We start from the raw sequence: 26,336 nt of genomic DNA, 5'->3' as shown, positions 1-26,336 counted from the left end.
CCTGATACCCTTTATACTTCTAATTTTAAAAATTTCTGATTACTGAGTTTTCAAATATTTGTTGTTTACTTACCTCTTGTCTCCTTGAGGACTTCAATTATAGTGCTAAACCAACTAACATCTCCCACAGTTCAATCATGTGCTGTTCATTTAATTTTTCAGTCTTTTCTTTTTATGTCTCTTTTGGATAGTTTCTATCACTATGCTTTTAAGTTTACTAATTTTTTCTTTGGCAGTGTCTAATCTACCATTAAATTCATACAGCATATTTTTCGTTTCATTGTCATTTTCATTTCTTGAAATCCAATTTGGGTCTTTTGATATTTTCCATGTCTGTCTATCCTTAACATGCTCTTTCCTTCATCCTGCTAAGCCTTTCTCTTAAGCTTGATAAGTAGGATCAGGGCAAGTTGAACCTATGGATAACTTGTTTTGATAGGAATAATCTGCCCCTTTGGTGAGTGCTGTGAAGTGTGTAAACCTGGTGATTCACAGACCTGTACCCCTGGGGATAAAAATATATGTTTATAAAAAATAAAAAATTATATATATATAAAAAAAAGGAATAATCTGCCCCTAGTTCATTCTAGCTGGTAAGAACACAAACTATGCCTGGCCTGTAGGAATTGTTTTACTTGTATCTTTCCAGTGTTTTTCTCACATACATAAACTGATTAGTAGTCAGCTGAAGACACAGTGGGAACCTCCTGTGCATTTCCAGAGTTCTTTTATTTCCAGCAATCTGTTTTGCAAATTCTAGCCATTATGACCTCCCTACATTCTCAACTCTCTCTTCAACTCAGAGAGACCTCAGATTCAGTTTGGGTTTCCCCTACCTGCACTATGGCCTAGAAACAACAGAGAGTAAAGTAGGGCAATCACAGAGCTCAACTTCTCTACCCCACTGACCTCTTTCTTTCTTTTTTTACTTACTTCATTTGACATTGCAGCTATTAAAGTGGACCTGTGTGTGAATGTGCCAAAACTGCTATAACAATGTACCACAAAGTGGATGGCTTAAACAACAGAAATGTATTGTCTCACAGTTCTGGAAGGTGAAAATCCAAAATCAAGATGTTGGCTGAACTGGTTCCATCTGAGGGCTGTAAAAGAAGGATTTGTTCTGGGCTTCTCTCCCTAACTTGTAGGTGACCATCTTCTCCTTAAGGTCTCTCTATATCATCTTCCCTTTGTGAGTGTATGGGTCCAAATTTCCCCTTCTTAGAAGGATATCAGTTATACTGGATTAGGGCTCATTCTAACAGCTTCATTTAAATTTGATTACCTCACTAAAGGCCCTAAAGTCATATTGATAATTGTTAAAGGATGTCTATAAAAATCAGTTTAGTATAGTGACTAGGAGTAAGGATACTGGAACCAGACTGCCTAGGTTTGATTATGGCTCCACCACCTGCTAGTTCTATGCCTTAATATCTTCATCTATTAAAAGGAATTAAACATACCAATCTCATAGAGATAGTGTAAAAATACATAGTGCCTGCTACATAGTAAACGTCAATAAATGTTACAACATTAACTTAATATAACTAACAATACATGTTAGTTACTACAATGACCAAAATAATCTCATCATTGTAACATGAGTAGGGTTACCTAAATCAACAGAGAGCTTGAGTGGCCTTGATGAAGGAGATTAGAGAATTTATACAAAAAGACTACTTCATTTATTAAATTTTCCATGCTGCCAGAAGTACTGTCTTCTAGCTAGTTTCTAAGCTTAAAATCTTTCCTTAGTGGCCCCCTCTCTCCAGTTTACATAGAGTTGCCAAAACTGAGGTTTCTAAAGCTCACTTTCATTAAGTCACTCCTCTGCTTTAGAACCTGTACAATCTATTTACAGATTATCATATTAAAGTCTAGATTCCTTTGCCTGACTTCTGAAGTCCTTTGAAAACCCAGGAGTTTCTTTGCACAGCTTTCTCTCTCAGTCCACTTTAGCCTCTTCCTCACTGGGCAGATTGCTATCTTCTATCCTCCTTTCAAAACATGCCCATCCCTGGTGCTTTTCTGCCTTTTTTCTGCAGGCATCTATCACCCTTTACTTTTCCTTTTTTTTTTTTTTTTTTAAATTTGACAGAGAGAGATCACAAGCAGGCAGAGAGAGAGAGAAGGAAGCAGGCTCCCGGCCGAGCAGAGAGCCCAATGAGGGGCTCAATCCCAGGACCCTGCGATCATGACCTGAGCTGAAGGCAGCGGCCCAACCCACTGAGCCACCAGGCGCCCCTCTATCACCCTTTTCACTTGTTATTTTCCACCCTTCCCTTTCTCGTGCCTGAACATCATTCACTGTCCATTTACATTTATATGACATTTACATAAACATTTATAAACCTGTCCTGCATGGAACATGCTGCTCTGGCTGTTAGGGATTCAGGATCAACAGGAAATAAAGGAATACTCCTGACTGCTCCAATTATTAGAGCTCTCCTTTTTCTAAACTTTTAGTAAATCTGCAGTAAGTTTTAGCACTTGTTTTCACATAATTTTAACTATATTAGTTCTCTTTCATGTCTTTATTCAATAGATATTTCTCATGTAATTACTCTTTACTAGACAGTCTGCTAATGATACAGTGGTAAACAAGACAGACATAGTTCCTCACTGAAATAAGTCTCGTAGAAGGGCACCAGGGTGGCTCAGTCAGTTGAGCATCTGCGTTTGACTCAGGTCATGATCCCAGGGTCCTGGGATTGAGCCCTGCATCAGGCTTCCTGCTCAGCGGAGATCCTGCTTCTCCCTCTCCCTCTGCCTGCCGCTCTACCTACTTGTGCTATCTGTCAAACAAATAAATAAAATCTTAAAAAAAAAAAAAGGAAGAAGAAGAAAAAGTCTGGTAGAGAAAATAGACACTAAAGAAGGAAGTACAAATATAATGAACACTACACACACAGTATGTGTAGAATTCTAGAGATGTTTATAACAGGGGAGAGTCATCCTCACTGGGAGTTAACTAAAAGCTTATTCATCTAAGCTGACACCTGAAAAATGAGCAAGAGTTAGGCAGGTAATGAACAGGGAGAGTGTGCATCAATAAGGAAATAGCTTTTGCAAAGGCTTTAGAGCAATAGAGAACACAGTCTAGAAAATAAGGAAGACTATAGGTATCAACAAAGAAAAGTAAATAAAAGGAAAAACAATATTATCTTGAGTAAATAATATATAAGAAATTATTTTTTTCAGGGGCGCCTGGGTGGCTCAGTGGGTTAAACCTCTGCCTTCGGCTCAGGTCATGATCTCAGGGTCCTGGGTTCGAGCCCCACATCGGGCTCTCTGCGGAGAGCCTGCTTCCCCCTCTCTCTGCCTGCCTCTCTGCCTACTTATGATCTCTCTCTGTCAAATAAATAAATAAGATATTAAAAAAAAAGAAATTATTTTTTTCAGCTACAAAGCGAAGAATTATTACCAACACAATTCAAATATCCAAGACTGAGAGAGAAACATTGAACTGAGTTGAAATAAACAAACATAAAATAGGAGTTTAAATAAAAACTAAATTAGAAGGGAAGTCAGTCTGCTAAATCAAATAAGGAAAATAAATAATATATAGTTGGTAAACTTTATTGAAAATGAAATATAATAAACAATAAGAAATACAGTTACTGTTTTTGAAAAAAGATATCTGAACCTGCACAACCATAAACCTAGGAGGCAGATAAAGACAGGTTATATAAATGGCAGTTGTCATAAATGTCCTAGGTCGGTACTGACATAACTATGGAGGCCTCATAGCTTTTTACAGATAGACTTTTATAAACAGATCCAACCCAAGCACCATACTGTAAACACCAAGGATAGCCACGTATATTATCTGCTTGAAGAAGACATCTGATATCTTACTTCTGGACAACAGGCTCCCAGAAGGCAAGCATCATGTTCTTAACTCATCTTTGTATTTCATATCACAGAGTATATTGAATAAATGTTTGTGAAACAAAAAAACTTTCAAATTTGAGAAATAAATGTGTTTTCAAAGCATATCTCTTTTAAAACTATTTAGAGCATGGGGCACTTGGGTGGCTCAGTGGGTTAAGCCTCTGCCTTCGGCTCAGGTCATGGTCTCAGCTCCTGGGGCTCCTGGGCTGGAGCCCCACGTCAGGCTCTCTGCTCAGCAGGGAGCCTGCTTCCCTTTCTCTCTCTGTTTGCCTCTCTGCCTACTTGTGATCTCTCTCTCAAATAAATAAATAAAATAAAATTTAAAAAAAGACTACTTAGGGCATAAATTATTTAAAAATCATTCATTTTAAAGATTTGACACTACCTAGTCTCATCTATTACTTATTGATATTCCAAGGTAGGACTATCTAATAGATTAAAAACTATTAATTGCATCACAAGAAAAAATAAAGTACACATTCTAGCTACTATTTTCTACTATCCTGAAAAAAGCTATTGCATTGAAAGCCATGGATAAAACCTTTCTTCGCATAGGTCATTCTCATAAAACTCATTCTCCTGAATTTATAAATCCAATAAGACATTTACATGATTCTAAGTGAAAGTAAAAATTGAGTATACAATTGAATGATGAATAAGTGGCTGAATGAAGGGGAAAAAAAGAAAGAAGAAAAAAATGAAAAAAAGAGAGGGAAGGAGGTAGTTTACTTTAAGCCAAGAAATAGAAGTAATAACTGCGGACTTACCAGCCTTCTAATAAAATAAATTTTGGGACACCTGGGTGGCTCAGTCAGTTAATCCTCTGCCTTTGGCTCCAGTCATGATCCCAGGGTCCTGGGTTGGAGCCTCGAATCCCAATGGGCTCCCTGCTGAGCAGGGAGCCTGCTTCTCCCTCTCTCTGCCTGCTAATTTCCCTGCTTGCATGTGCACAGGCACCAGCTCAAGCATATGCTCTCTTGGGCAAATAAATAAAATCTTTAAAAATAATAATAAAATAAATTTTAACCATTATTATATTAAATTGAGTTTCAAAATAAGATTTTTCTTTTATTTATTTTTTATTTTTTTATTTTATTTTTTTTTTTACTTATTTGACAGAAATCATAAGTAGATGGAGAGGCAGGCAGAGAGAGAGAGGAGGAAGCCGGCTCCCTGCTGAGCAGAGAGCCCCATGCGGGACTCGATCCCAGGACCCTGAGATCATGACCCGAGCCGAAGGCAGCGGCTTAACCCACTGAGCCACTCAGGCGCCCCAAGATTTTTCTTTTAAACCATATGATTACTATTGGACATTTTACAAACAACTTTAAGAAACTTTTCAATTTAAGCAAGACTTTTTTCTTGCTGTTTACAACAATGTGGATGGAACTAAAGGGTGTTATAGCAAGTGAAATAAATTAATCAGAGAAAGACAATTATCATATGATCTCACTGATATGTGGATTTAAGAAACAAAACAAAGAGGGGTGCCTGGGTGGCTCAGTAAGCCTCTGCCTTCGGCTCAGGTCATGATTTCAGGGTCCTTGGATGAGCCCCGCATTGGGCTCTCTGCTCAGCAGGGAACCTGCTTCCCTCTCTCTGCCTGCCTCTCCTCTCTGTCAAATAAATAAATAAAATCTTAAAAAAACAAAAACGAAATAGAGGATCATAGGGGAATAGGGGAAAAATAAAACAAGATAAAATCAGAGAGGGACACAAATCATTAAGAGACTCTTAATCTTAGGAAACAAACTGAGGGTTGCTGGGGAGATGGGGGTTGAAGGGATGGACATTAAGGAGGGCACGTGATATAATGAGCAATGGGTATTATATGAGACTGATGAATCACTGAACTCCACCTCTGAAACTAGTAATATATTATATGTTAATTAATAGAATTTCAATTTTAAAAAAAGAAAACAAAAAAGAATTACTGACTTTCCACGGAATCAGCACTTTAATAGGTTCAAAACCTGCAACTAAAGTCAGTTACTGTGATCAACTAAAGAATCTTAGGCAGCCACCAAAGAGAAATTCAGAAAGCTTAGAATTCTCAGGACAAAAAGGGTGGAGGACTTTGGCTCCAAATTCGTTGCTTCTAATAACTACATTCTTTTCATAATACTTTTATGAAAAAAAAAAAAAAAAGAGGAAAGAGACTTCACAGGGCACATCAGCAAAGAACACTGTTTACTTCATTCTGTAATGTGTATATAGAATGCATTATAGTTACAAAATGGAACCATTCATTAATTCAAAATGCAACCATTTATTTGCTTTTGAAATCTTACTTAAAATTCATTTTGGGAGTTAATGCTTAAATGTTAAGTATTGTCAAAAATAATATATATTCACAGTAAGAGGGAAAAATGAAAAGATCCCACCACTAGTGCTATAAAGTTAATTTTATACCTTAGTTGAAATGCAAATCTATCACTGATTACCATAGTATCAAAAGCACAATCAATGACACAACTAATGACTAAATAAATCACAAACCTAACATCTTGATTTTCTGTCATGAAATTCCTCATCAAGGATCTAAGTCACATAGATTTAAACTGATTTCACTATCAATTAAAAAATGAAATTTATATATACTCATATTTTTTCATTTTCATTTGTGTATTTAACAATGAAAAATATGCCTTGGTGATAAATCTTACCTCATTGTATCTGTTGCTGGGAATTTTGATACTGGTTTTCCGAACTTCCATATCAACCACCAAACCTTGAACTACTGGCAATGTATACTGGTAATTTCTGAAGTCCTGGGAAAAAGCAGATTGAAGTGGAATAAAGCATTCACCAATGGAAGGATTTGATTTATAGTAATAAAAGCAGCACAAGCTGGAAAGAATGTGAAAATTAGAAGATACTATTAATTTAAATAATAAGGAAATGTATAATGAAAACTCTAAGTGTATATTCTAGCTCTCTAATTAGATTATAAATTCTCATAAAGAAGTAGACCTGTCTCATATACACCTTATGTACAATATTAAACAAATATCTGAATACTTATTACTCTGTGTTAACTGTCTCCTCCCTCTAGAGTAAGCTCCAAGAGGTAGGGACTCTCACTTGTTTTCTTCTTGTTATATCCCAAATGCCTGGAACAGCCTAGGCACTCAATGACTATTTGTAGATAAAACATATGCACATGCACTAACCACAACCAGCAAAATGAGCAAGAGTGGTAGGAGTTCTGGTCACAGTGACAGCACAAAGCTAGATTTCATAGGGTTTTGTAGGCCACCATAAGGACCTCTGCCTTTACAGTGAGAAGGTTTTTGACCTATTTTAACAGATCCCTCTTACTTCTCTGTAGAATAGCCGGTAAAGGAACAAGGATAGAAGAAAGGAGATCAGAAAAAAATACAAGAATAATTCAGGTAAGAGACAGTGATAACTTTGACCAAAGTGTTAACAGTTCAAAAGGTGGTGAGAAGTTATCAGATTCTAGATATATTTTGAAGAGGTAACTGACAATATCTGTCACTGGATTGAATGTGGAATGTGGAAAAAAGAGAAGAATCAAAGATGATTCTGAATTAAATGGACGGGACAACTGTAAGACCATACTTCCATTTACTGAGAGGTAGAACATGATGGGAAGGGAAAAATGGCAAATCAGAAGTCTGCAGAAGAACCAAGAAAGAAAGGTGTCCTAGAAGCTAAGAAAAGAAAATGTATAGATACTGATAAGTTTTTGGATGGAATGGTGTGAAAATTGTCTTCTGACTGCTTCTATTAACTCAGGGAAATTGGGGCTGAGTCATCAGCTGAATGTGAGAAAAGAAGAGGAGGCACTGGAAATTTGAGAAAACATGAGAATAGAAATGTGTTATGGAGCAGGAAAGATTGCCAGGTCTGAGAGCTTCTTTAATGGTATCGGTCATGAATCTAAAGTGAGACCAGAGAATGGGCTACTCTTTTTGTCTTCATCCACTTCAGGCTTGGACAAAGTTATCAATGAAGGATAAAGTAGATCCATGCAGGTATGGTCAACTGACTTTTTTTTTTTTTTTTAAGATTTTATTTATTTATTTTAGAGAAAAAGTGTGATGGGGGGAGAAGGGAGGGGAGCGAATCTCTGCATGGCACCGCATGAGGGGCTTGATCTTAGGACCCTGAGATCATGACCTGAGCTGAAACTAAGAGTTAGTTGCTTGACTGAACCACCCAGGTGCCCCAACTGACTTTTGATAAGGGTGTGAAGCCAGGTAAATGAAGAAAGGATAGTCTTTTCAACGAACAGTACTGGACCAAAAAAAAGGGTTTCTAACAATGCCTCACAATCATAAACAAAAATTAACTAAAAATGGACCATAGACTTAAATATAAAACACAAAAATAAAACTATAAGCCTTCTACAAAGCAACATGGAAGAAAATATGTGTGATGTCATTCTGGTCAGTAAGTTCTTAGATATCATATAAAAAGCATGCTCCATAAAAACATTAAGAAATTAAACGTTAGGAGTGTCTAGGTGGCTCAGTCGGTTTAGTGTCTGCCTTCGGCTCAGGTCACAATCCTGGGGTCCAGGGATGGAGGAGCCCTGAGTCATGCTCACTGCTCAGCAGGCAGCCTGTTTCTCCCTCTCCCTCTGCCCTTCACCCTTGCTTTTGCAACTCTGTCTGAAATAAATAAAATCTATAAAAAATTAAAGAATAAAAAAGAAACTGAACTTTAACAAAGTTAAAAACTTTTGTTCTGTGAAAGACACTGTTAAGAGAATAAAAAGATAAACCACAGGCTGGGAGAAAATATACAAATGATAAATATCTACCAAAGGACTTATATTCAGAATACATGAAAAGCTCTCAAAACTCAACAACAAAATAACAATAATATTTTCTAAATAAGCAAAAATCCCAAGATTCACTAAATTAAGACATAAGGAGGGCAAATAAGCACATGAAAAAAAAAATGCTCTGAATAATTCATCATAAGCAAAATACAAATTAAAATCACAAAAATTAAGACTACTAAGTCATTAAACATCTACATTGGGCTCAGGTCCTGATCCCAGGGTCCTGAATCAAGACCTGGTTCAAGCCCTGCTCAGTAGGGAATCTGCTTGTGTTCCCTCTCTCATTCCTCCTGCTTGTGTTCCCTCTCTCACTGTGTCTCCCTCTGTCAAATAAATAAATAAAATCGTTTTTAAAAAAATTAATACCATTAAACTATTGGAATGGCAAAAATTAAAAAAAGAGAGAGAGAAATAACAAGTGCTGGCAAAAAAAGAAAAAAAAAAGAATTCTTTATATTCCTTGTGAATGCTAGAGGCATTCACTACTACTAGAGGCATGTTGGAAAAGAATTCCACAGTTCTATATAACACAAAATGTACAATATGGCTTAACTATCCTAATCCAGGTATTTACCCAAGAGAAAGGAAAACTAATGCTCACTCAAAATTTCATACATGAATGTTTGCAGCAGCTTTATTCATAACCAAATGTGAGAAATAACCCACGGATCCATCAACAGGTAAATGGATAAACTGTGGTTCTTACATACAACTGAATACTACAAAGCAATAAAGATGAATGAACTATTGATATGGAAGGTTACCAGAATATGCCACCTGAAAATGTCTCCGTTAATCTCTCTTTGGCCAGTCTAATTTATAGGGCCTCAGCCAAAGAACCAAAGATAGGTAGAGGAAAAGATTATTGCCTCTCCAACAACATACGTAACACAGATGAATCTTAAATGCATTATGATAAGTAAAAGAAGCCAGACTGAAAAGTCTACGTACTATATAATTCCAATTATATGACAGTCTACAAAAGCTACAACTATAGCGACAGAGGATCAATGAGGTGCACTAGCAAATTTTCTGGAGTGACAACAGAACTGTTCTATATCTTAACTGCAACAGTGGTGGTAACATAATTCTTTACATTTGTCAAAACTTTGAGAAGTATACTCTACAAAAAGTGAATTTAACTGCACATAAATAAAAATGAATTTTTTTAATAAAGATAAATTTAACTAGGGTTTACATTTTGCTGGGCCACCACAACAAAGGGTAAGAGAGAGAAAGAGAAAGAAACCAGAATTACATTTTAAATTTAAAAAAAAAAAGTGATTTTAATGATAAAACCGTGGAATCTTAATTTAGGGAGAGGGAAAGGCAAGGGGAGTGAGACACAATGGAAAAGTGTTAGAATCAATAGATTATAAGTCTTAGTAAGCTAGCTGACAGAGAAGAGAATTTAAAGGGTTTTAAAACAGGCTCCTCCAAATGTGCCACTTTGACCTGCAGGCAATTGACACCCTGTAGGCTCAAGAGAAACTTTTGCCCTTGTTTAAACTACCTGAGGGGCTTTCTCAGAATTAGAGTTATTATCAGAGATAAATTCTATCTGAGACCCATCTGTAATGGTAGGGCAAACATCTAATTAATTACCAAACATTTGTTCTTAATTTTATTGCCCTCCTCCCTTTGGAAGCCCCAAGCCCCTATCCCATTCCTTAGCTCAGGATGGCATATATAACTCATTTTACCTTTCTGTTTTTGAACCCTCCTGTATGTGAGGTTCTCATATATACAAAGTTAAATTCAATTTTCTGCTGTAATCTGTCTCATGTCAATTCAATTCTTAGACCAGCTGGAAGTATCCTTGAAAGAGAAAAAATTTTCCTCCCTAACGGTGGTGATGGAGAGCAAGATACTTCATATAAAGATACTTATATAAACTAAAAGTTTATATATAAGTGGATTGATATAAAAGGCCATAAAGTTTATATAAGTGGATTGATATAAAAGGCCATAAAACTAGATTATTAGTTTATGCTACTAGATTACAGGATAAATATCTCTTCATTCTAAAGCAGATTATAATCAGCAAGAAAAATTAGCTTGTCAAAAATGTGACTAATGGAACTAGAGCGTATCATGCTTAGCGAAATAAGTCAAGCAGAGAAAGACAACTATCATATGATCTCCCTGATATGAGGAAGTGGTGATGCAACATGGGGGCTTAAGTGGGTAGGAGAAGAATCAATGAAACAAGATAGGATTGGGAGGGAGACAAACCATAAGTGACTCTTAATCTCACAAAACAAACTGAGGGTTGCTGGGGGGAGGGGGGTTGGGAGAAGGGGGGTGGGGTTATGGACATTGGGGAGGGTATGTGTTTTGGTGAGTGCTGTGAAGTATGTAAACCTGGTGATTCACAGACCTGTACCCCTGGGGATAAAAATATATGTTTATAAAAAATAAAAAATTTAAGAAAAAAATGTGACTAAAAACTAAAGTTGCCAGGGAGTGATAAAGCGATGGGGACTAGAGTAAAGGGAGGGAGGGAGACAGAAAAAAGGAAAGAGATCCTGTAGATTTAAAATATAATTTCAAAATTTCTACTTCTGGGGGTGCCTGACTGTCTCAGTTGGTAGAACATGCAACTCTTGATCTCAGGGTCATGAGTTAGGTAGGAGTCCCACATTGGTTGTAGAGATTATTTAAGAAAATAAATAAATAAATAAAATAAAATAAAATAAAATAAAATGTCCACTTCTGGCCAAAATGGAGAGAAGAGGCCTGGATTTACCCTCCTGTCTGAAAACAAAACAAAACAAAAACAAACAAACAAAATGCAGAGAACACATGAAACAATGATTTTAAAGACACTGAATCTCAGGCAACAAAGGACAGTGATTCCTGAGAGGCAGGAAAAAAACAAGATGAGCTCTAGGAGTATCCAGGTTATGCCTCCAAACAAAACAGTTTCCAAGCTCAGGTGTAGGAAGGGGGAACACAGGGGAGCTGGCAGATTTCCTGAGTTGAGTTGATAAAACTGAAAATCCAAAAACACAAGGTGGCTAGAGTTCACAGGACAGAGTATAAGAGAGGAGAACACTGCAGAGAAGAGGTCCAAAGATTTGTAGAGTGTCTCACTCAAGAATTCAGCAGAGTTCTGATCAGTGAATGTGTGTGAGAAATCTTTGTAAGCCCAGTGCAGAAACTACCTGAAATGATTACTGGGAACATTGTCTGTTATACAGGTGTGGAACAGTGTCTGGTCCTAAAAACCAGAGCAGTAAACCTCATATTCAATGGGCATTAGGTTAGAATATTCTTACATGACAAAGAATTTGGCTGGCCTTTGTCCAGGTTCCTGAGAGGTAGCCTCCAAACCCCTGAATTTCCTGAATGATAAGAATGTCTTCATTATTCAGTGGTGGATCCCTGATAGTTTATGTTAATTTAGTGACTCATGGTGGGTCCTCAGAGAGTTCATGTGAACAAAATAATTCAGGATGGGGGCGGGTCATCCCAGAAAGATCAACCATGTGATTAGAAGATGGGGCCTTGAGGTACATGATATAAGGGGGGGCTTGAGACTGAGTTCAATCACATGGCCAATGACTCAGTCAGTCATGCCTATGTAAGGAAACTCCAATAAAAACTCAGGACACAAAGTACAGGTGCTTATTCCGTGCATGTTATAATATAAATCAATGTATCAGCAGGGTGACATGTCCCAGAGGACACAGAGGCTTCTTGTGTGGGTTTCTCCCAGACCTTGTACTATATCTCTCTCTTTTTTTTTTTTTTTAAAGATTTTATTTATTTATTTGACAGACAGAGATCTACAAGTAGCCAGAGAGGCAGGGAGAGAGAGAAAGGAGGAAGCAGGCTCCCCGCTGAGCAGAGAGCCCAATGCGGGGCTCAATCCCAGGACCCTGGGATCATGACCCAAGCCGAAGGCAGAGGCTTTAACCCACTGAGCCACCTAGGTGGCTGATTTGTATTTCCTTTATTATAATAAAACTGTAATCACAAGTATTATAATAAAACTGTAATCACAAGTATTATATACCTTGCTGAGTTCTGTGAATCAGTCCAGTGAATTATCAAAACTGAGAGGGCAATGGGAATGCTAGCATTTGTATCCAGTTAGTCAGAAGTATAGGTAGCCTGGGAACCCCTAAACTTGAAGCTAGTGCCAAAAGTAACAACAGTCTTGTGGGGCACCTGGATGGCTCAGTCGTTAAGCATTTGCCTTGGGCTCAGGTCGTGATCCCGGAGTCCTAGGATCAAGCCCTTCATTGGGCTCCCTGCTCAGTGTGGAGTATGTTTCTCTTGTGTTCCCTCTCTTGGTGTCTCTTTCTCTCTGACAAATAAATAAATAAAATCTTAGGGGGGAAAAAAAAAAGTCTTGTAAAGAAATGTGCCTTTGATCTGTGAAGTTTGGCCTAATTCCAAATAGGGCCAGAGTAATTACAAGTAATCAGAGGGTCTTGCCTTAGTGGTGGGGAATAATTAGTACTATAGTAAATAAGACTTTGGTTCCACCTTACAAATCTTTTTTTTTTTTTAATTTTAAAGGTTTTTTAAAAAAATTTATATGACAGAGAGAGAGAGATCACAAGTAGGTAGAGAGGCAGTCAGAGAGATAGGGGAAAGCAGGCTCCCAGCCGAGCAGAGAGCCTGATGTGGGGCTCGATCCCAGGACCCTGAGATCATGACCTGAGCTGAAGGCAGAGGCTCAACCCACTGAGCCACCCAGGCATCCCCACCTTACAAATCTTAAAAGCAAGACTGAAAGGATCAAACTATTTCTAGGTAAATTAACTGCCTTACTTGTAACAGAACTCAAGAATATTTACAGAATACAAAAGGGATCCAGCACCTAGTGCGGAGAAATCATATTTGGCATCCAATAAGAACTTTAAAAACATCAAGCGTGCAAAGAAGCAGGAAAATACAACTCAAAGTAAGAGGGTAATTAATCAATGGAAACTGAACTAGAACCGATAGAGATCTTAGAATTACCAAACAAAAACATTATAAGGTTCCAATGATCATATTCCAGATGTTTAAAAAATTAAGTACAGGCATACGGGATATAGAAAAGACTTAAGTCAAATTTCTAGAGATGAAAATTATAATGAGTGAGATCACCTCTCCCCCCCAAAATGGAACTGACAGCTTTAACAATACAAAATAAAAGATACTTGACTTGAAGTCTCAACAGTAAAAACCATTCAAAATTAAACACAAGGAGGAAAAAAAAAGACAGAAAAGTAAAAAAATTTAAAAAAGGAGCATTAGTGAGCTGTGAACAATTTCAAGCAGCTTAATATGTCTATAACATTAGAGTCCCTGAAGAAGAGGAGGAGGTAGCAAATGTTGTTTGATGAAAACTATAAACTCACAAAAGCTAAGAAGCTCAACAAATTCCAAGCACAAGAAACACACTAAAAAAAAAACCATAATCATATTGTTTAAAACCAGTAATAAAAAGAAACACCTTAAAGCACACAGAGAAGGAAAAAATATTACACAGACAGGAACAAAGAGGGAACAAAGTCTGAAACAATGCAAACCAGAAAACAGTAACGTGATTGCTATTCATCTTTAAAATACTCAAAGAAAGGCCCACCGCAAATATCATTCTCAATGGAGAAAAACTGAAAGCTTTTCCGCTAAGGTCAAGAACATGGCAGGGATGTCCATTATCACCACTGCTATTCAACATAGTACTAGAAGCCCTAGCCTCAGCAATCAGACAACAAAAGGAAATTAAAGGCATCCAAATCAGCAAAGAAGAAGTCAAACTATCACTCTTTGCAGATGATACGATACTATATGTGGAAAACCCAAAAGACTCCACTCCAAAACTGCTAGAATAGGAATTCAGTAAAGTGTCAGGATATAAAACCAATGCACAGAAATCAGTTGCAGTTCTCTACACCAACAAGACAGAAGAAAGAGAAATTAAGGAGTCAATCCCATTTACAATTGCAACCAAAAATATAAGATACCTAGGAATAAACCTAACCAAAGAGGCTAAGAATCTATACTCAGAAAACTATAAAGTACTCATGAAAGAAAATGAGGAAGACACAAAGAAATGGAAAAATGTTCCATGCTCCTGAATATTGTGAAAATGGCTATGCTACCTAAAGCACCCTACACACTTAATGCAATTCCTATCAAAGTACCATCCATTTTCTTCAAAGAAATGGAACAAATAATCCTAAAATTTATATGGAATCAGAAAAGACCTCGAATAGCCAAAGGGATATTGAAAAAGAAAGCCAACGTTGGTGGCATCACAATTCCGGACTTCAAGCTCTATTACAAAGCTGTCATCGTCAAGACAGCATGGTACTGGCACAAAAACAGACACATAGATCAATGGAACAGAACAGAGAGGCAAGAAATTGACCCTCAACTCTATGGTCAACTAATCTTCAACAAAGCAGGAAAGAATGTCCAATGGCAAAAGGACAGCCTCTTCAATAAATGGTGTTGGGAAAATTGGACAGCCACATGCAGAAAAATGAAATTGGACCATTTCCTTACACCACACACGAAAACAGACTCAAAATGGATGAAGGACCTCAATGTGAGAAAGGAATCCATCAAAATCCTTGAGGAGAATACAGGCAGCAACCTCCCTCTTCTATCTCAGCCGCAGCAACATCTTCCTAGGAACATCGCCAAAGGCAAGGGAAGCAAGGGCAAAAATGAACTACTGGGATTTTATCAAGATCAAAAGCTTTTGCACAGCAAAGGAAACAGTTAACAAAACCAAAAGACAACTGACAGAATGGGAGAAGATATTTGCAAATGATATATCAGATAAAGGGCTAGTGTCCAAAATTTATAAAGAACTTAGCAAACTCAACACCCAAAGAACAAATAATCCAATCAAGAAATGGGCAGAAGACATGAACAGACATTTCTGCAAAGAAGATATGCAGATGGCCAACAGACACATGAAAAAGTGCTCCATATCACTTGGCATCAGGGAAATACAAATCAAAACCACAATGAGATATCACCTCACACCAGTCAGAATGGCTAAAATTGACAAGTCAGGAAATGACAGATGCTGGCAAGGATGCAGAGAAAGGGGAACCCTCCTACACTGTTGGTGAGAATGCAAGCTGGTGCAACCACTCTGGAAAACAGCATGGGGGTTCCTCAAAATGTTGAAAATAGAACTACCCTATGACCCAGCCATTGCACTACTGGGTATTTACCCTAAAGATACAAATGTAGTGATCCAAAGGGGCACGTGCACCCGAATGTTTATAGCAGCAATGTCTACAATAGCCAAACTGTGGAAAGAACCTAGATGTCCATCAACAGATGAATGAATAAAGAAGATGTGGTATATATACACAATGGAATATTATGTAGCCATCAAAAGAAATGAAATCTTGCCATTTGTGATGACGTGGATGGAACTAGAGGGTATATGCTTAGCGAAATAAGTCAATCGGAGAAAGACAACTATCATATGATCTCCCTGATATGAGGAAGTGGAGATGTACCATGGGGGGTTAAGGGGGTAGGAGAAGAATAAATGAAACAAGATGGGATTGGGAGGGAGACAAAGCATAAGTGACTCTTAATCTCACAAAACAAACTGAGGGTTGCTAGGGAGAGGAGGGCTGGGAGAAGGGGGGTGGGGTTATGGACATTGGGGAGGGTATGTGCTATGGCGAGTGCTGTGAAGGGTGTAAACCTGGCAATTCACAGACCCATACCCCTGGGGATAAAAATATATGTTTATAAAAAATTAAAAAAATTTAAAAAACAAAACAAAACAAACAAACAAACAAAAAACTAATGCTGTACTATACATTGGCTAACTGAACATAATAAAAAAAGGAAAAAATAAAATACTCAAAGAAGGGGTGCCTGCGTGGCTCAGTGGGTTAAAGCCTCTGCCGTCGGCTCAGGTCATGATCCCAGGGTCTTGGGATCAAGCCCCATGTCGGGCTCTCTGCTTGGCGGGGAGCCTGCTTCCCTTCCTCTCTCTGCCTGCCTCTCTGCCTACTTGTGATCTCTGTCTGTCAAATAAATAAACAAAAAAATCTTAAAATACTCAAAGAATAAAACTGCCAACCTAGAATTCTATATCCAGCAAAAATATTTTTCAAATATGAAGGTAAAATAAAGATACTGTTAGAAATACAAATGCCAAACAAGTTTCTTTTTTTTTCTTTTTTAAAGATTTTATTTATTTGACAGAGAGAGATCTCAGGTAGGCAGAGAAGCAGGCAAAGAGAGGGAGAAGCAGTCTTGCCACCAAGCAGAGAGCCTGATGCGGGGCTCAATCCCCAGACCCTGAGATCACAACCTGAGCTGAAGGCAGAGGATTAACCCACTGAGCCACCCAGGCGCCCCACCAAACAAGTTTCTTACCAGAAGATCCACATGACAATAAATGTTAGGAAATCTTTCAGGCAGAAGGAAAACAACACCAGAGGGAAATACAGATTTACACAAAGGAATGAAGATCACTGAAAATGGCAACTACACAGGTAAAGCTACAAGAGTTTTTCTTATTGGGGCGCCTGGGTGGCTCAGTGGGTTAAAGCCTCTGCCTTCAGCTCAGGTCATGATCCCAGGGTCCTGGGATTGAGCCCCACATTGGGCTCTCTGCTCAGCAGGGAGCCTGCTCCCCCCACCCTCTGCCTGCCTCTCTGCCTACTTGTGATCTCTGTCAAATAAATAAATAAAATCTTAAAAAAAAAAAAAGTTTTTCTTATTACTGAAATCTCTTTAAAACATAGTAAAAGCTATAATAACAAATGCAAGACAGAGTAAGGAAATAAATCCACCCCCTAAAAAGCAACTAAAAAGCTGGGTAAATAGTTTTTTAAAAACAATCACTATGATGTTCTGGAGTTAGACCAAAGGCATACAACATGCTGAGCTGTGTTTATTTGTGAAAGCTACTGAACTTCAAGCAAGCATAGTAGAGCTGAGTCTGTGATCTTTCTTGGGGCTGCACCCTAGCTCTCTCAGGTGGTTCAAGATAGTTTGTGGAAACATCAGCTCTGCCACTTGAAGGATCTTACTTGGAGTGGGAGCAGCTGCAGTGGTAATCTCAGTGGCTAGCGGGAACTGAGGGCCAGCAGCTCAGTTAGCTTGAGGTTGTTAGCCTATTTGGGGAAAGTAACAACCAGGCAGAATAGCAGAGATTTAACAAAGGTTCTGGGAGGTAAGAAAACCATAGCAAACTTCATAAACTCTCCAAATACCCAGGATTGACCTTGGTCTATGCACACGTACAGCAAAGGCCTTAGCAGGCCCAAGCCAAACAATATCCTTAGTCAAAAGAGTCAGAGGCTGTGCAAGAGCAAAGGTACATGGGAGAGCCCAGGGGAAAGGAAAAGAATAAAGTTTGAATCCCAACCTACACAGAAATCCATCAGAAAAGAATGAATACCTTATTTGCTTAAGGTATTTGAATAAACCTCTGAGCTATCCTGGGCTAAACAATAAGCTATACAGACAAAGGGGACACTGGGATGATATGGTACACTTAAAATAAAAACAAGAATGCTAGGTGCTTTAAATATACATTACCTCTAGACCTCAAAATAATCCTGCAAGGTAACTTCGATAGCAAATGTATAACAAAGAGCTGAAATCCTGTACTATTTCCACTCCAAAGCACCATATACTTTCCAGAGAATATATATGTTGTTCTTTTCCTACAGCATAAATCTCCACTTGCCTGAAGTGGCAGGGATATGGCTATTAACAAAAAATGAAATCCCTCTCTTCCTTCTTCTGTACAAACCCCAGTAAGAAAGAAGGCAATAAAAATCTCCAACTTACTGCAAGAAGATTCATGATGGTATGCCCCGTCTCTCCAAACAATGGCTTCCGAAATCTGACACTGAAGAGTGGGCATGGATAAACTATGGAAATGAGAAATAATGAGACTAAGTCTGACAGCTTAATATTTTGGTAAAAGAGAGACATCATGGTTCATAAAATTTTCAAAATATAAATGGAATAGCTGTTTTAGATCATATGAAATTTAGGGGTCAAAAGTATTTAGCACGGTAGCATCAAAGACAAATTCCGAGCCTTCTACAAACCATACCAGAGTTAAGTCTTTTGATGACCTGAATAAGTCTTTTGATGCAGCAGTCTTAAAAATGAACTACAAAGTCTTAGGAAGCACTCTTCTTCAAACTGGATTAATATGATCTGGGGAAACAAATCTTTCCTAATTCTTCTGTGTTCACTCTTATATACCTCCCCACCAGGATTCTCCTTAGAACAGCCAAACATGAGGTGGCCTATTATTTGGCTTACTCTTTGAATGTTAGGGGGTGAACTGCCTGTACAAGACAGGAAGATAACATGTTTCCTCTGCATACATACCCTTTCCTTTCCCTACTTCATTTAGCTGATTCATATGCCTCTTTCACAATTCAGTCCAGAAGTAAATTGGTCCAAGAAATGTTCCTTATCCAACTCCTTCATTCTTGGTGAAGTTAGGGCCCATCTCAGAACTCCAAGAGAACTTGGTTAACTTTGAACATGTGTTTTAATACAATAATACTACTGTAATCATGATTTCTGTATGTCTTCCTTACAAAAGTTTCTAAGAACCTGTAGCCATGTCTTAACTATTTCTAAATTCCCAGGATTTGTTACAAATAGTAGGCCTTTATTAAATTCTTATTGAATGAATAAGTGAAAGAATGAAGCTGACTTGCTGAAAGCATATATTATTTTATGATTCATAAAATAGTTTTTCATTATTTCATTTGATCCTTTTAATAATCTTACATAACGTAAAGGGCAAGTATTATTTTTTCCAGTTCAGAAGAAACTGAAAGATTAAGTGATTTGCCCAAAGGCACAGAGCTAGTAAGTCACAAAGTTAAGAATCTTGTTCAAATGGCCCAATTCCTAGACCACAGGAATTCTGATCAAGTAAAAATATAGTTTAAAATAAAACTTACATTTAAGCCTTAATGTCTTAAAAGAAACCTCATAACTTAGTTGTATGACTTCCACAATGGGCAAGGAAGCTCTTCTACTGCTCACTTTACCAACTGAAAGTGATCTCTATACCACTAGTTTCCAGTACCTGTTATGTTATGTAAGATATACTTTGTCATAACTATTTTCCAACAAAATAGCAAAAAAAAAAAAAAAAAAAAAGTTCACTACAGATACTGTAAAAGGTTACTTGTTAAAGTCCAATACATTTTTTCTGAAGATGAACTTAAGTTTATAAGGTATTAATCACTAACTTCCTATTTTGAGATTTTTAGTCTTTACCATTAAAGCTAAAATAAGTAAAGACAATGGCCAAATTTAGCTTAGCTACTTCAAAAGACTTCTGTTGGACTATCACTGGGGGATGGGGGTCTGATTATCTCAGGCCTTTATTTAGCCATCACATTTTGGTTATATAGCATAGAAGAAGCTATTTTACTACTTACGTCGATATTCAGCTCCAAGTCTTAACATTAGTCGGATGGGAAACACTTTAGCCCAAGGAGTTTCCCATTTCTGGATGAGAATCCCAAACAAGTAAGGTGGGGTTGGGAGTACTAGGTCTTGCAGTGACTGGTAAGTAGATGTCACATATAAGAATCCACCATGTTCTTTACTGCCAAGGAAACTCTGACTGAAGAAGGAATGTCCCAAGTTGCCCACAACATTTCCTAAAACAAAAAGTTCATTAATTATTCTATCAATAAATCAATCATATTCTTAGTAATCATTAATACTTAACATTGGGCCAGACATGGCCAAACACTAATTCCCAAACTTTCATTATGAAAGACATGTTTATAATGTTGTTTTTTTAATAAAGGTACTTTTTTTTTTTAATTTATTTATTTATTTATTTATTTATTTGTCAGAGAGAGAGAGTGAGCACAGGCAGACAGAATGGCAGGCAGAGGCAGAGGGAGAAGCAGGCTCCCTGCTGAGCAAGGAGCCCGATGTGGGACTCGATCCCAGGACGCTGGGATCATGACCTGAGCCGAAGGCAGCTGCTTAACCAACTGAGCCACCCAGGCGTCCCAAATAAAGGTATTTATTAAATGAAAATTTGTTTTCCAATGTTATCAGGGCCTCTGGTGAGCATGAAATAGCTTATGTTATCACACTGTAGAAGTCTACCTAGCCAAAAGCCAAAAATATTGATGCCTTCCTTAGACTGGACAGCTCTACTGTCTAAATTAGAAGTCTCGGGGTAAGAATTACTGCCCCAAAAGTCATTTAAAAAAACGTTACTACTAGGTACCTGTTCTTGCAGAGCTTACAATCTCATTGGGTGAATAAAGTCAACTCATGAACATAACAAATTAAGAGTAAGTACAGTTATGTATGAGACATTGAGGGAAGAAAACTTATGGAGAAGGTAGTATCACAGGATTTGTGAGTGAGACAAATATGAATCATAATGTAGAGTTTATTTAAATTCGTATTAGTTTTTTTTCTTCTAGCTGCAGAAGCTCTTGACTAAGCACTTCCTAACTCAAATTTTTTTACATGAAACAGTGACAAATCAGCCTTTCATTAGGAAGACATTTTCCTCAGTTTAGAATTACAAAAGAACTTCCCAACAGGAGCTGTCTCATAACAGTAGATAGGTTCCCTAGACATGTGTAAATGTCTTCTGATATTTCTGAAAGCAGTAACAGCAAATGCAGAAATCATCATCAGCAAACTTAACGCTTACTTTCCTGGAAAACTAGAGTCTGTTCACAGAACAGTTCAATGATGGCTCACTGATTCCTTGAGGGAAGTAGGAAGCTATGCTGATAGTAGGGTCCACAAGTGATGGAAACAACTCCCCACAAAACGTGGAGAAGCTTTGTGGCTGAGAGCCATGTTCACCTGAACATCATCATCTGCCAAAGACATTTACGGGCAGTACTCTTGCCCCAGGATTAACCAAATCTGGCTGCACATTTGATCTTCTGGGCCAGATCTATAAAAACAAAACAAAAAAAAATCCCATATCCAGGAAGCGTATGGTATTTTGGGAAAAAAGAAAAAAATCTCAGATTGTGAAGTCACAGAGGTATGGGTTTGAATACTAGTTCAATCACTATTATGTGATTTGGGGATAAGTATAGCTATGTAAAATGGGGAAAATTACAAATTTCTGACCTGTTGTGAAGAATAAATGATAGAATTTCTCCAAAATGCCTAACAGCATCATGGCACACAATGTGTTCTCAAAAAACTTGCAGCTATTATTGTTATAATTTACATATACATATAATGATCAGCCAAGTATTATAGTCTTATCTTTGCTTTATCAAAGATTTTAGAATAAGATTTGTATCAATTTTCATCTTTTAATCTGGGGGAGGAGAAGAATGGGAGGCAAAAGAGATGGAAGATATTTTTTCCATCCATAATGTACAGTACACAGTATCATTCCTCTAAAGTTCTAATGAGAGCATAATGTTTATGTTTCTTTAGACTGGCCTAGTGCATACAACTCAAAGGTGAAAACTATGTTGGCCTGGTGCTCAACACATTCATTCATCATCCCTTTGGGGATTGCCCTATTAGAGACTGGATTATGTTTGGATAATCTATTACTGGTTATTTTTCCAGATACTACCTTTTTGCTTCTACCACCTAACAACCTCCTCCTCCCTGTCTCAATCACATGCAGATTCCTCACTATGCCCCTTTATATTATAAAATATATGTTATCCTGTAAGCATCTATTTTCTTCAAAAATATTTTTTAAGGTAAGTCTCTATCAATCTTAGTGAGTGATTTAATTTAGATTGTTACATACCATCTTATCTATAAGCAAGTTGCATTCCACAGGTATAGATACCAGCAAAAATAAAACACTGGGTATGAGAATTTGACAAAGACAGGCTTTCACTGAAAATTTAATCTGGGGCTCTTGAACTCATATAGTCTATTATAGATTTGTTTATACATGTACTTCACTATGGAAGCATTCAATACAATGAATCCACTGAATTAATTCTATATGCCCCAAGACCACTATGGAATCCATATAAATAAAATAGAAAAAAATTCTTGCTTCTGAGCTTAAATGACCTGACAAGTATATCAAAGGTTTTATATCAATAGCTTACAAAGCAATTTCCCATGACTTTGATCAGATAATCATCAGATCAACAGCAGGTGTCATTTCTCTGAAGTTCTGGATTTTTATTTTATAGCTAAAGAAACTGAAGGTTAGGAGTAGAGGTGAAGTGACTCTCAAAAGACACAAGATAAAGTAAGCAGCAAAGTAAGATCTAGAAAGCAGATCTTCAATCTCCTAGTCTTTCCATATATCATACTATCTTTAAAATATATACATATACATGTAGTAATCTGCAATTTTCCATCTTAAATTTGGAATTTTAACTTTGTTCTTCAAAGTGCTTACAGTCACCTTCAAATTCGATTCAAATACAACTTTGTATCTAGCAACAGCTTCCTTTTGTTTCAAAGCATGTTTACCCTCACAACTAACTTGAATGGACAATTTCCTAACAAATGGTTCAAGAAATAGTAATATCGTGAATATTAACATATAACTAAACCTCAAACTATCAAAAGAATGTAGATAGTCCCTTGGTGTTCTTTGTAAGATAGTAAACTACAGTTAAGCAGGAGTATTTCAGAAAAGTTCATTTCCTCAGTTTAAAGCATTTGTAAGATTTACCATGTAACTTCAAAAAGTTCAAAAGGCAGTTTACAGCTTTTTTAAAACATAGGATTTAGAAAAGACACAGCTGAATTCAAACCTGGGTTCAGCCACTAATCAACTATGTGTTTGATTTTCGGCAAGTTACTTAGACCCTTGGTGCCTCTCAGTTTGCTCATATGTAAAATGGGGACAAGAACAGTATGAATCACAGAGTTGTAGTCGAGAACAAATGAAATAGTACACATAAAACAATAAATATGGCCTAGCACATACTGAGTGTTCAAAAAATACTAGCGAGGCAACTGGGTGGTGCGGTCCATTAAGCATTCAACTCTGGATTTCAGCTCCGGTCGTGATCTCAGGATTGTGAGACTGAGCCCCGCATCAAGCTCCATACCTAGCAGGGAGTCTGCTTAAGACTCTCTCCCCTTCTCCCTCTGCCCCACCCTGAGCATGCACACTAGTGTCTCTCTCAAATAAATCTTTTAAAATAATAAAATAAATAAATACTAGATATTAGTCTTAAATCAGTTCTTCATAAATAGTCCATATTACTTTCTTATTGTCCGAAAAATTACTTTGCAAAAGCAGCAATACCACGGCTCCTTTTCAAAAAGATACAAACTAAATTTAACTTACCAAAAAGATTCAGTTAATTATTAAAAAAAGACTGAAAATCCAAACCATGATATAAAATCTTTAACTGGAAAAACAATACAAGAAAATTATTGATGATGATGAAAACACCAATGAAGTTCCTCCTTCCCTGGAAACACATGGTTTAGGAAACGTTTTTTTTTTTTTTTTTTTTCCTATTTTAAAGCTAAAAAAGTGACCTACTTCAGTAATACTAAAGACTATAAGCAGTGAATTTTTATGGCCATGAGAAATATCAGCAAGCCACTAAAATATGAAACAATTACTGGACATTGATAGATCAATTACACATTTACCATAGGATATATATTGTGATACTGGTCCAAAAAAGAAATAAAGATACACATATTAGCAGAATATTTTCTAAGATGCACAATACCTGATAGAGTCCCAGTCATTCCACAAATATTTACAGGATACCTATCATTTTTTAATACATGTCTTATCAATTACTTATATTCTTTAGGAGACTACTATTTTAAAATCTCTTTTTTCCCCTCTTCTCTAATCCACCTATAATTTTTCTTCTAAATACTTGGCGGGGATGGAAAATTGGCAAGAGATGGTGGTTTAAAAATATCTAAATACATTTCTTTCTAAGTCAATAGGGAGTAGGAACCAATATTCTTAGACTGAGATAAACCTCCATTTTAAAAAATAAAAAATCAAACTCCATTGTATTTGAGGCCTATAATTTTATTAGTGACATTATAAAATTAATAAAAATAAAATTCAAAAATGATTGCAGCTTATTAATAACCGACACATTAGTAATATAAAAAATTTAGGCAAAACTTATTTTTCCTGTTGATAAATATACATAAGAAATTTGTTTTACTTTTTTGACGATTTTACTTATTTATTTGACAAAGAGAGACATAGCAAGAGAGGGAACAGAAGCAGGGGGTGTGGGAGAGGGAGAAGCAGGCTTCCCGCTAAGCAGGGAGCCCTATGCGGGGCTCAATGCCAGGATCCTGGGATCATAACCTGAGCTGAAGGCAGACGCTTAACAACTAAGCCACCCAGGTACCCCTCTATAAGAAATTTAAATTAACCAAAAGTTCATCTGGGTTAACCCAGGTGACTACAATTTAAAGATACAAAATAAGGAAGATTTTAGTAGTTTTTTTTTTTCAAAGATATTAAATTATAGAAAGTTCCCAAGTAATCTGCATGAGTGACCCCTGGTATTTCTTTCTCAAGGACTGGAGACACTGGGGTCTCAGAAACACTCCTAGGTTGACCTCAATAGAATTTACTCTTGTTTCCAAGTCCCAGTGGGAACAAGAAGTCAGGAATAAGAAGTATGGCATTTTTATTAATAGAAGCGTTCTCTCAGGATTCATTGCCTCCAGGTACTTCTCCACAAAATGACAAACAAAATACTTCCTAGTGACATCATATCAATTTATTGATTCCTTCAATCCACAGGTTCTTTTTATTAAGCTTCTTCAATGTGCCAGTTCTAAAGGCTGGTACACAGAGTTGAGCCAGAGAGATAAGTCTTGCCCTCACAGAGCTTATATTCTAAAGGAGGAAGACAAATTAACAACATCCGTTAGTAAAGTTAGAGATAAATGTTTTGAAGAAAATAAAACAAGGAAGGTAATGTAAAAGACTGGTAGGAAAAGAGGACAAAACACTTCTTTAGCTAAGAGGGTCAGGGAAAAATGCTTTGAGGCGGAAATATTTGAGATCAAACCTGAATGAAGAGAAGATACCAACCAGTTAAGATCTACAAAGGAGAGCATTCCAGGTCTAGGAAGGTAAGTACAAAAGCCAATAGTTAGAAATGGGTTTGATGGGTTCAAAGGTCACAAAGGTGATCAATGTAGCTAAAGCAACTAAGGAGTAGTAAAAGATAAAGTCAAAGAAATCTTTAGACTAAATCAAATAGGATCTTATTAGCCAAAGGCATTTGGAGTTTATTCTAATTGTAGTGAGAAACCTCCAGAAGGTTTAAAGTAGCTTCAATTGGGTCTTCATACCCATTACTATGTTACACAAATATACTCTCAATTCAGAATTAGATTTAGGATACCCAAAAAACCTCTGAGAGAAGATAAATATGTCTACAAACATTAAGTTACAAATGACTGGAAGGGAACAAAAAGCATTTTTCAAAGATAAAAATTATTTCACTAAGTCAATCAGAGAAAGATCATATGATCTCCCTGATATGAGGAAGTGGATGCAACGTGCGGGGTTTGGGGAGTAGGAAAAGAATAAATGAAACAAGATGGGATCGGGAGGCAGACAAACCATGAGACTCTTACTGTCACAAAACAAACTGAGGGTGACCGGGGGAAGGAGGATAGGGAGAGGGTGGTGGGGTTGTGGACA

The 26,336-nt window shown here is 37.1% G+C and overlaps 1 protein-coding gene across 5 annotated transcripts in view; it reads right to left on the bottom strand.

The window, feature by feature from the left end:
* Positions 1-26,336, bottom strand: part of ZFYVE9 (zinc finger FYVE-type containing 9) — a 203,780-nt gene that overhangs the window by 29,556 nt on the left and 147,888 nt on the right. For all 5 annotated transcript variants that reach the window (XM_082688389.1, XM_082688392.1, XM_082688388.1 and 2 more), the window contains 3 exons: positions 20,131-20,355; positions 18,503-18,585; positions 6,561-6,665 (listed from right to left, as the gene is read on the bottom strand). In XM_082688389.1, the coding sequence (XP_082544515.1) occupies positions 6,561-6,665; positions 18,503-18,585; positions 20,131-20,355 (413 nt within the window). The remainder of the gene's footprint in view (positions 1-6,560; positions 6,666-18,502; positions 18,586-20,130; positions 20,356-26,336) is intronic.

The sequence above is a fragment of the Mustela nivalis genome (assembly GCF_964662115.1).
Source record: "Mustela nivalis genome assembly, chromosome: 10".
Classification (NCBI taxonomy): domain Eukaryota; kingdom Metazoa; phylum Chordata; class Mammalia; order Carnivora; family Mustelidae; genus Mustela; species Mustela nivalis.
The sequence above is the reverse complement of the archived record's forward strand: the minus strand, read 5'-3'. Positions and strand labels throughout refer to the sequence as shown.